Raw genomic sequence first — 12,487 nt, forward strand, 5'->3', positions numbered from 1 at the left:
TGCCTCCCCCTGTATTGCTTAATTGAGAAGGTAAGTGAAGCAACTGTATACACAAGCTTTGGGTTATTTGTGGTGTGTGTATGTGTGCGCGTGCGTGCGTGTGTGTTATGTGGGTATTTTTTTTTCTGCCTCTCCTAATGAGGTATAAACTAGAGCCGCAACACATCGTCTTCTGCACTGTAACTTTCGCTCAAGCTGCAGCTCTGTTGAGACGATTTTGTTTAAATCATGTGAGGCTTCATTATTTTTATGATGAGACATGAAATACATACAATCGGAAGATGCTGATGGAGGAAGGGAGAGAAGCTCCTTCGCTGAACATCTCAAGTATTAGAGTAGATAATAGTCAAAGTTAACAATGAACTGCAGCATTTCCCCTCGCTTATTCTTTGTGGCATAGAATGGGGGGGAGGAGGTGGGACTGCAATTCTTAAGAGAATTTTAGGATTCAGATCAGTGGGACGGAATAGAATGATTTGGGAATTTTTTTTCTTTGTGGGGTACAGCGACTGCTTCCTCCCCCCCCCCCCATTTCCCTCCAGTAGTTTAATTTGGAGCCTTCCTTCTTCGTAACACCCGTTTTCCCTGGCTAAATAGATACCAAAAATACACCATTCCCTCAACTGTCCTAACCTTTCTGGTAGCAAAGTATCTGGAGTGCCTGAGTGTTGGGGTCTGGATGGAACCTGGGAAAGGGAAAGAAAGATTCAGTGAAATGAGGTGCACATGGACTAATAACCCGATATTAGACTGATGCAGCACATTTTTAGAGGCTGCACAGATTGCTATTATGAAATACAAGTCAGATTTATGATCTTTTTCATATTGAACATGATATGGTATGCTAACGCTGCATGTGACAGTTTAATCAAATCCATTTGTTAAAACGAAGCTAAAAGAGACCGCTGGGATTATAGGATTACGGACAGAGTTAGGGGAAACATGTGGCTTTGTCATTCGCCATCATTTTGAACGCTGCCACATTGTAACTGGTGCAAGTGGTTCAGTTTGTGCGTGTTGTCTTGTCTGTCAACCCTTCTCCCTTCCCCCCACCCCCTGCCGACACTCCGACCCTTTCCCAAAGTGGGTGCACAATAGTCTCTTCTCGGCTGTGTATCTGAACACCAGCTTCTCACTTCAGCCAAAGCAAAAGGAACGCTGCCACTTTTCCTTGTATTACCAAATCCAATGAGAAGCTGCTACTCAGGCATTCTTAAATCAACTCATGCAGAAAAAGGAGAAAAGTTTTGGTAAGGTGACTATCATGTCGTGGCTGTACTTTGCAGGAACCTGCTTTTAATGTTCCTTTAGTGTTTTTTCTAAAGATAATCTGAGATTTTTTTTTCTTGTAACTGCTTTGAAGGACTGCTGTTTAAACCAATTAATCTTGCTAGGTGCAACAAATATTGCTACATTCTTTGCAAATCATCCCTGTGTGGCTGAAAAGACACGGCCACAAAAGAGGCTGGAGTGTAAACCCCAAAGAAATTCTTTGTTATACTGTATGTATGTTTCTTATTTTTTGATTTTGCATGTGAGCTGCATCAAAATTGAACTCAGTCTTGCAAATCTCTTGTTGGCCTTTGCCAAGCACTAGCACTTTGCTGCCATGGTAACTGTAATTAAACTGATAAGAGTGGAAAAATGTCAGTATCTCTGAGCCTTGCAGCTGCATTGGAGAAAAAGGGAATCAAATTGGTTCCCAGCTCCATTGCTCAAAAAAGAAGGGGGGGTTGAGAGGGTGGGGAGGAGGGAGTTGAAGGGGTAGAACGGAGTTATGCAGCTCCAGTCCCCGAGATATAGGGACATCTATTTGCATTGTTGTCCCTTAGGGGGCTACAGCCTGCAGGGATGCTCTGGGCCACTGAACAGAGAAAAACAAGCTTTTAGGCCCAATCCAGCTTTCAAATGGGGTTGGGGAGGGGTGATTTGGGGATTGGAGTGGGGTAAAGAAAGAAAATCTTTTGTTTAGTACCCCTCAGTAATTGAATGGCCTTGTTGGTCAAATTCTTTTAATCTGTGTCAGGGCTCCTAGGTATGGGACCTGCGTTCTCATTTTAGCATCTTCTAACTCACCTCAGCTGTCAACCTGCTATATAGCCTTCCCTCTTGTTCCTTTCTGAGAGAGAGAGAGAGAGAGAGAGAGAGAGAGAGAGAGAGAGATTGATTATAAGTGGGAAAGTAGTTTTTATCTGAATATATACTATTGGTTGAAAGGCAACCTCTCTAAGTGTTGAAAATCTCTTTATTAAAAAAAAAAACCCCACATGTTATAGAGTTGTGGTTACTTTGTTGTGTTAACTACTATAGCTGAGACTTTGCGGATGAATAGCACAGAACAAGAGAGTATAATGGAGGCAATCAACCGTTAGGCTGGCTCACAATACAATCCAGGCAATTAAAAGCTCACCAGAGTTTAAATGAAATGGTTCTACTTATTTCTGAACACCATACTGCACAGGCCATTATTTGTCTTTAAAAAAAATTGATTTCCCTTAAACTGTCAAATAACTCGGAATAGCAGGGTCTCAGAGGCAATAAGAATTTCCCTCAGAACAATTTACATGCCAATCTAAAACTAGTTATGACTCCTGATGTGCTATAAGAAACTTGTGAAATGTTTCTTGGCTTATGAACATGTAACTTTACAAAGACATTTTTGAACGGTCAGGGGAATCTGCTGACTACTTTATAAATTCTATATATGTGGCAGAATAACTGTGAAATGATCATTTTTATAACTAGCAGCTATTAATTTATGTCTGGTTGAAATGTTTAATTTTAGGAGTAATATGATCCTTTTAAAAGGAAGCCACATAAATGTAACATAAAATATACTACACCTGTGCTTAAATGACCAAGGTCATATAGTCTATTAAGTATAAACAGTAGTTGAATAACAAGTACTAATGTAAAATGTTAACACAACAACAAAATTGGAGATTGTTAATATCTTGTGTAGTTTTCCTAAAGACTCATTTCTGGTATCTAGTTGTTTGAGACATTTGAGCTTATATTCTTTATGACCACAACATAACTATGAAATATAGCTTGTTTGTTTTTTCAGGGGAATTTTCTCCTAATTTTTCTGGATACTAAAGCTCAAAAACAGGATTGATAAACTGGAGAAAGTAGAGCAGTCTTTTTTTTTCAAACTTTTGATTACATGTATACCAAATATGAATATGCCTCTGAAATCCAGAACCATGCTTAAATTAAATTGCTTCCCCCACCCAAGTATTAAGGAAATTAGAAAATGTGCCGTATTGTAAGTGATGGAATTCATTCCCCCATAGAACCTTATTAGAAATAGCCATTTACTATGAAAGAATCTTTATTTGAAAGAAGTTCTAGTTTAATCTAGAAGTAAGCTTTAGCAGAACTACTAAGGGTTATGATTTATCAGTCTTAGGTTCTTAATCTCCTCAAAGGAAAGGAATAGACCACATGGATACTTGCCCGCTATTCTGTACCAAGCAATCTTAACCCAACATCTAGTATAGAACTCTAGTTGAAACAAAAAAAAAACATTCAGCCAAGGAAGTTTCATTCTAACAAATATTCATCACTTCTTTAAAAAATTATGCATGTTGTCTCTTACTAAAAAATAGTGTAGATTATATATATATATATATATATATATATATATATATACACATACACACACACACACACATATATGTGTGTGTATGTCATTTAGGCAAAGAGATGAGATGAGATATATATATATATATGTACATATATATCATCTCTTTGCCTAAATGATTTGAAGTAGAATTATTAAAGGCCATAGTAGAACAATTACTGTAATGTCACTTGTAGAAACTTGAAGAAAACTTATATAATTGGGAAGGGTGGAATGGGGGAAATAGCTTGGATGTAAAATATGACCTTTTTTTCCTTTAAAGTAGTTTGTAAGAATATGCACAATTAACGCAAAACATTTTTTTCTCTGCTTCCAAATTGGGCTTTAGTATGTTTGTAAAGCAAAATGAATTAGTGAAAAAACCATTCAGGAGACTCCGATTCTAATCTTAGTTGTAACATTAAATAACTATGACCTCAGTACAAGCCACTTGACTTCTCTTGGCCTCTGTTTCTTTATTTCATGTATTTGAGATTGGGAGGAAGCTTTATATAGAGAATGGAGATATTTTCAGTTTAAACATTCAGTGCTTTGACTTTATGGAGAGATTGGATCTTCAGTACAAAATCCAAAAGGGAGGAATCTTAAAGATTGTGTATATTTTATTATCAAAAGAATGACCAAAATACAAGGATGCAAGACAACTCTGAAAGATTTTTGATGTAAAACACTATCCTTCCCACAAAGAAAATTGATGGTGTCTGAATAGAGATTGAAGAATCCTTTTTTTTTTTACTTTTATTTTTATTGAGTTTTTTCTATTTTCTTTCACATGACTAATATGGAAATGTTTTATTTGCATGACTACACTTGTATAACCTATATCAAATTGCTTGCCTTTTCAATGGGGATGGGAAGTGGGGAGAGGAAAAGGGAGAGATTTGAAACTCAAAAGTTTTTAAAACAAATGTTAAAAAATTGTTTTTACATCTAATTAGGGAAAAATAAAACATTAAATAAATGTTTTTTTTAAAAAGAGTATGGCCCAGTTGTGGAACTGTCTAGACATCTCATTCGTGATAACTGGTATCTGGATGTGTAACTTTTATGGAAAGATAACTTTTAAAAAAACTTGGTAAGGAGTGATTAATACCCCTTGCCTGGCTTCTTATTCTCACCTTTGAGGTGAAAATGTACCTTTAATTGGTCATTTCCCTGAAATCTTTCTAAAATGTAATCTTAATATTTTGTTTTAATTATAACTTGATATGTTAAAAATATATCACATATATGATTTTAATGTAGGCACTGGTGATTATACTCTTTTAACATAAGGACATTATGTTGAAGTGTACATTTTTTTAGGATTGCTTGGATCTTTAATTGATATAAAATCCAGTGTCATATACCCCTTCAACTATTGTTAGCTAACTCTTTTCCCCACACAGGGGGCACCCAACTCTTCCTACCACCAAATACTCATTAAGTGGTTATTTTAACCTAGCTATTTCAGATATTTCAAGATTGACACTTATGTACTGGAGGGCAAATTTATGTGTGGTGCATTATTAAGTAGATTTCTTTAAAAATTGTTTAGAATTTTAATCACATTTTCTCCCCAAGGGAAATGTTCTATTCAGGAGCAGAAACATTATACAATTATCTAATATTACTTAGCTTCATATTTATAACAGCTGCTTACCATGACATGAATATTCTCATTCATTTTCTTTCTCTCTCTCTCTCTCTCTCTCTCTCTCTCTCTCTCTCTCTCTCTCTCTCTCCCCCTCCTCCCTCCCTCTCTCTCCCTCTCTCCCTCTCTCCCTCCCTCCCTCCCTCCCTCTCTCTCCCTCCCTCCCCTCTCTCTCCATGTATATGTGGACATAATATGTATATGTAAATACAATTATATACAATTATATACACACACATAAATTTATTTTTGTCATTTGATACCTGAGAGGTGAACATATGACTAAGGAAAGAAATTGAGTAAGGAAAGTTTAGAGTATAAATGAGAGTCTAAGTCCAGTTTTATATTTTCAGTAGGGATCTATAGGATAAAAAAATAAGACCTTGTACTTCCAAAGAAAGCAGTGTGAATTTTTAGAGTCTGATTTTAGTCTGTCTTTTTATTTGATCTAATAGTTCTAGTTCTTTGCTTTTTTTTTTCCCCTTCAACTTTCTTAGGTATACAAATGCTCTCAGTCCAGCCAGACACCAAGCCGAAAGGTTGTGCTGGCTGCAACCGTAAAATCAAGGACCGATATCTCCTGAAGGCCCTGGACAAATATTGGCATGAAGACTGTCTGAAGTGTGCTTGCTGTGATTGTCGTTTGGGAGAGGTGGGCTCCACCCTGTACACTAAAGCAAACCTTATCCTTTGTCGCAGAGACTATCTGAGGTAGGAATTATTCTTGTATACCAGAGATGACCATACTTTTAAAAAATTTACAAGTTTTATGAATTCCATCACAACAGACCCTCTCAAGTTTGATGTTGAACTCGACTGTTCTATCTTTTGGTCTTATTACAGTATTTAAAAATGACTACACCAAATATCAGCAATGTGTGGTAGCCTGGTCTACTCAACTTGTAAAATCAATTCTTTATGTTTGTTGAAAATGCTAGTATGTGTCAGATGTGTATGTATTTTATACATGTGTGTATATATATATGTCTATATACATACATAGAAATTTATATATGTCTATATGTATAACATACACATATATAATTAAATAGGTAGATCAAGGCTATGATACATTCATACATATATAAAACAAAATACTTGATTTTTTTTACTTTAGAATAATTAAAATGTTTGTAGCATTTATTAAGTAATTCTGTCACTAATTATTAGGAGAATTAGTAACCTAAAAAGTTGATCAATTATTTATCTGTAATAGAAACATAGTATTGAAATTCTTTGCCATCATTTGTTTTGAAGAACTTGCCTTGCAGCTTGGTATAGGACTTCATTTAGTGTGTGTTCATATATGTGTGTGTGTGTGTGTGTGTGTGTATGTGTGTGTGGTGTGTGTATATATATATATATATATATGCATATATATATATATATATGCCTCCCAAAAGTTATATTGACTAGCACAAAATAACCCTCAACTTTAAGAACTAAACCTAAACCTGCCAGTAATTGTATGAAAAGCAGGATATTAAAAACCTCTGTCAACTACCAAATGATATATCCCTTATAAGTTAAACAGCTGAAAAGATATAGGAGTGCTCTGATGCCCTTGGTAATGAAGCTAGCAATCAGGTGAAGCTTCATTCTAATAAGTCTCTTTTGTTCCAGAGTTCCCAACTCTTGGATAGGCACTAACTTCCAAAATGTCAATTCACAAAGTGCAATGCTCTGAATTTCAGAAATGAGTGTGAATTGATTTTTTTACAGTTGAAAAGTATTATATAAGGAAGGACTCATTTGAAACTTCACATTGGCAATGGACTTAAAGTGATGACTTCTTGTTTCTTTGCTGATGCTCTGGTGGGAAACTTAAATCAAACTGCTCTTTTAAAGCCCTGTCAGAAATACAACTTGATCTAAGGCTGTGATTTATTCCTGCTAACTTATGTCATACACTTTAGTGGATTACACATTCTTTGGAGATTTTAAAATTCCTATACAGAGTAACCCAATCTTATTTTCATACAGGTTTAATTAGAAGTATAAACAATATCTCATTTGAATTAAGGTTCCATACTTTAAAATGATGCAGAAGTTTTCTAGCTATCTAATATCATGTTTCCAGGTCATGTAGAATATATTGTTTGTTTTTATTATGTTGCTGTGAACTTTAGTCTTTAAAAAAGTGTGTGAGAAGAGGCTATTTAAAAATGACTTAATTAAACCTATAAATAACAATTTTGGCACCCTAGTATGAGTCAGTACTAATCAGCCTCAAATCATATTTTTTGATTGATGGTAGTAATTTGTGATATGAAAATAACATAAGAACAATTTATTTGAATTGGAAGGGGCAGTTAGTTACAGGTTTTTCTATTGATGAAGATACCCTGGGGCAAAGCCTCAAACACCACTATGCCCTAATTATAACTCTGGTTTCAATCTTTGATTATTACTGATACAAATAACTGATTATTGTATTAGGTAATAGAACTATGCCTATTTATGTAGTTAAGATTTGACATCATAGTTTTTCTTCCCCTCAGTTTATTTGTAAAATCACTTTATTTCCTGATAAGGCACCCAAAAAGTAGCAAGATCTGTTGCATCTGATTTATCATCCCAATAGTTTTACTACTACTGTACTAACAAGCATTCACATTTCACATGGCATGTTATACTTATAATATTTGCTAACAGTCTATAGGATAAATTTACATTAAAGTAAACTCTTGGTTGACCTGAACAGGAATTCTTTGGACTAATGCAGCATTTCAGCTTAAATAAAAATTTTACAAATTGGATATCGAGCTTCAATATCTGGTTCCTCTTTCTGTTAAAATTTTGCTTCACAAACAAAATTTTTCAGCATTACATCTGGACAAAATAGTTCCAAATATAATAAAGCAAAATGAACATTATTGCATTAGTATGAACTTAATTGGCCTTCCAAAGGAGTTTTAACCATTTCCCATCCATGGATTTAATTAAAATATTAAACATGGTTTTTGACATTCATTAGTATCTCTTACTGCACACATTAAATCATTGTAATTTTATGTAAAAGCTCTGTCTCCATGATTGACCAAACTATAATGCAACCCAAATTTTTGAGCTGTTTTAATTTCAAGTTTGCTAAATAATACAATGCTGTCTTAACTTTTAGCTTTTGAATATTCCATATCTTTTCTAAAACATAAACTGAATTCTGATTGACTATACAGCTATTTATCAGAATCCATTTATTCTTAATTGATCATTGCCACATTTAATAACCAGATATGTTAATAGCCTTTCACTTGTTAACATTTCAAGTTAGTTATGAAGGGAATATTTCCTACTTAAACTGAATATATGTTATTAATAAAATGAATCTTTGAGGTTTCTTTGAAAATGGTGTGTGTATGTGTGTTTGTATGTGTATATAGATGTGTATGTGTGTATTTAAGAATGGATTCTTGTTAAAAATACAGAGATAACTTTTTTCCAAGTATAAAATATGAAGTCTCACCTTGGAATATATACACAGATAAAAAATTTCTGTGCAAGTAATCTATAATCTTTATTCTTTTGGAATCTAATTTTACATTCAAAGCAAAATTACAAATAAATGCATTTAAATATTATCAAATAAACTTCATTACTTGATTACAGTAAAAATAAAATCCAGTGGTTTTAAGTTAGTAGCTCCATCAATTTCTCTTGGTCCAGATTTAGTATTTAATATTAGTTCAGTTAAAAAAACTAATGAAAATGTCATTTATTTTTGTTTTTAATATATTTAACAATTGCATTCAAGATTTTAGATCAGAAAATTTGGTTTTCAGTTTACAAGACATTGCCATTTTGGACTTTTCCTCTTTTAATATTTAGTGATTTGAGACACATAGTTTGTAGAGTACTTGAAACTTTTATATTATTGTTATTTTCTCCTTTTCTAAAACTGCAGGAATTTTATTTTTCTTGTGGGGGTAGAGGATGAGGATAGGATAAACCTGATAAAGTGAGTGTTATGTTACTTTAGCCTAGAAAATAACTAGATGACTATATTAAAAATTGAAATTGTAAGTACTTTGTATAGAAGAAAGGCAGGATAGCTCATTCATTTAACATATCCTTTTTGATGTGTGACGCAAAGAAATCATGAACTTCTTAGTTTTTGTTTAGTTAACTTCAGTATAGGCAGGAACTAACTCGTGATGACAGTTGGCAAAAATTCTCAAATAATTTGAGAAACTCTCAAGTATAGAAACATTTGTAGGCAAACAAATTTTGAAGTCTTATTCTCACCTTCTTTGAGCGAATAAGGTATTTTGGTGTATGTGTACCTATATATGCTCTTGGTACTTTCTGCACTGAAATAAAGGACTTCTGTGAAAATAGGTTTGAACTGGGGGGGGGGGGGGGTAAAGGATCTTAGGAAGCTAGTCCAAATTAATATTACCGATGAGTATATATGCATGTATCTGCAGACTATACATTCACATGGAATACCTTAATGGTCTGTCCTTGAGCTGTGTTTACAATGATGGGATTCTTAATTCTCTCTTATACCACTAAATTTTTAATTTATCCATGAATAGTTCCTCAAAAGAATATTTTTCCTTAAATTTAAGGAATAATTATTATTCCTTATTCCCAAAGTAATATTACTTTCATGCCTAAGCCTATGTATGGATCAAATGTACTAACCAATGTTGAATTGTCAAGAGCATTAAATTCTTCCATTTGAAACTTTGTATAGGTAAGAACTATAGATGTCATTTTCCTCTTCTTTTCTCTAAAATAAGATAAACTTAGGATGAATTAGAACTGTTAAGATTTATCTAACAATGCAAAATTAATTAATGTTAGTTGTCTAGCTCAATTTAATTTTAAAGCACCAGTCCACCATTGTGCAAAAGGTTAATAACCATCATAAAAAGTAGTTGTTTTAATACTAATTGTATATCAACAGTGACAATTAATGGATTGGAAATAACCTTACTTAGCTTGTATCTCTTTTGTAAATTACAGATTAAAATATTTAATGCTCATTCAATTATTAGAATTAGTTTGTGATATGTGTGTATGCATGAGTGCCCTCATTAAAATATCAAAGCCAAAAGAAAATGTACTTTTCAACTTTAGAAAAGTAAATAGCATCAGATTCACTATTGAGGCTTTCTGGCAGTTTTGTTTGTTTTAAACCTGCCAAGTTATTTGTTATATATTTCAAAATGTTAAGTTAATTTATAGTATGAGTTAAATATCTGTGAATGTTATCTTACCAAATAGCTCTTTGAAAGCTGCTTACTCTGCATATTATAGAAGCTATCAGAATTTGTGTTCATTTATAAAAAAGAAAAAACAAAAATATTCCTACAAAAATTAACGTATGCTGCTTTTCTATCTTAGGTGGAAAAAAAAGTTTCTCTCAAGTGACTTATTTATGAATAAGAACACTGAATTAGGATTATTACCTTATTTTCAACTATGACTGCTTATATATTAAACTATTTTATGTTCCTATTTTAAATGAAAGTTAATTCAAAAGCTCCAAAGATAGAAATTAATGAGAAAAAACAGAATTTAAAAATTTGAGTTGGCTTAGAAATAAATTGTCAGTCTAGATTTTTTCAACATAATTTTAGTAATGATCCAATAAAATATTGCTGCAATTAATTTATATCAATTTTCAAATTATGAAGTTAGTACTTACATGATCTAGCTTGATGTCAGGTTATCTAGCTACCATTGCACAGCAATTTGATAATGTTAAATTAGAATTCAATGATAAGGTTAAATTTCTAATTTTTCCTTCCAATATTTATCCTTTCCATAATAATTTTTAAAAATTCAATATTTGGCTTTTTGGTTTATTTTTTCTTAAAAAGTAGTATCATTTTTCTTTAATCTTTTTTATTTTAATCTTCCAAGCCAAAAATTTGGGAAAGATTATAGAATCAGTGATTTAGTGGGAAAAAAGAGCTATTAAAAGTCATTCAGTTAAACTTTAGCCAAATTCTCTCATTTTATAGTTCTGAAACAAAGACGTAGATATTTTAAGGATTTAAATTTTAGTGTAAAGCCTTGTACTTCTTTACTACTACAAAATACTACTATCATCCCTTTTAACCATATTGATTTTTCCAAGTTAATACTAGCATGAACAATACTTAGGCCTATGAAAGTTCAGTTTATATGTAAATGATTTCCTAATCCAAAAATAATATGCTTTGAACTTTATGTAAACTGTTACTAATTTTGACAAATTCAAAGTGTTGTTTTTAATTGAAAAATTCTAGTTGGTTTTATCATTTATAGAATACATTTTCATATGTAGTAGACAACATCATAATATCCTAGAACAATACAAATATCTAAATATATTTCATAAATAATTTTTGCAACTTGCTCAATAGGAAGGAAAGAAAAATTTAATAAATATAAGTAGTGATCATTTATAATATTTAATAAGTTCTTGTCACATGGTGACTTGAGGAGGAATTTCATATTAAATTTTTTGTGCAAGTGTGTGTTTGAGTACTTCTATAGATTTTTAACTTTGTTATAATCTTAAATATGCATTACATAATTATGAAATTTCACCTTTTGAATGTGAATTATATGTTTTCTTAACCTTAAACTAGAAATAGTATTTCACTGTCTTTATGAAATCATAAAGTATCACATGCTCTTTATATTTTTATTTATTTTAACTATCTTTCTTGAAGTATAGAATCCTTCAGACCAGATAACTTTCACATATAAAATATTAGTTAGAGATATTGGATTTAGTAGGAAAAAACATTTCTGCTTCCATAAGTTTATTTAAGATTAAAGACATCCAGAAATAACTTACTTGTGAATTGCAAAAAAAAAAAATGCTTACTCTGCATATAGTAAATATATTGAATTCTGAGTTTAAGATTCTATTTTTGGATGTTTCTAGAATTTAACAAAGTGAGCATAGTGCTTTGTAACCATACTGTTAAAATTGGTCAGCCCTTTAATAGAACTTTATGTTCTTTCAACTATGCAAAATGAAAAATAAATAGAATTTTGCTTTGTTGTGGTGATGGGAGAAAATGCAGAATGAAAAACAGTAATTTGGTAAATGTCAGAATCCTGTAAACTTAAAATCTGTGAGCATAGCATAGTAAGACTTTGGTTTGTATCAAAAATAGCCTAGAATAGTTGATTGATATAAATATCTATTGAATCTTTCTTCATAAAATGGAGACATATTACATCCTTGATATTCCTTTCTG

At 32.2% G+C, this 12,487-nt stretch overlaps 1 protein-coding gene across 1 annotated transcript in view; it reads left to right on the plus strand.

Annotated features, from left to right (window-relative positions):
- Positions 1–12,487, plus strand: part of LMO3 (LIM domain only 3) — a 68,761-nt gene that overhangs the window by 400 nt on the left and 55,874 nt on the right. The window contains exons 1-2 of the mRNA XM_074195175.1: positions 1–30; positions 5,777–5,990. The exon at positions 1–30 is cut by the window's left edge and continues 400 nt beyond it. Of these exons, the coding sequence (XP_074051276.1) occupies positions 5,785–5,990 (206 nt within the window). The 5' untranslated portion in view covers positions 1–30; positions 5,777–5,784. The remainder of the gene's footprint in view (positions 31–5,776; positions 5,991–12,487) is intronic.

This window comes from Macrotis lagotis, chromosome 7 (assembly GCF_037893015.1).
Source record: "Macrotis lagotis isolate mMagLag1 chromosome 7, bilby.v1.9.chrom.fasta, whole genome shotgun sequence".
Lineage (NCBI taxonomy): Eukaryota > Metazoa > Chordata > Mammalia > Peramelemorphia > Peramelidae > Macrotis > Macrotis lagotis.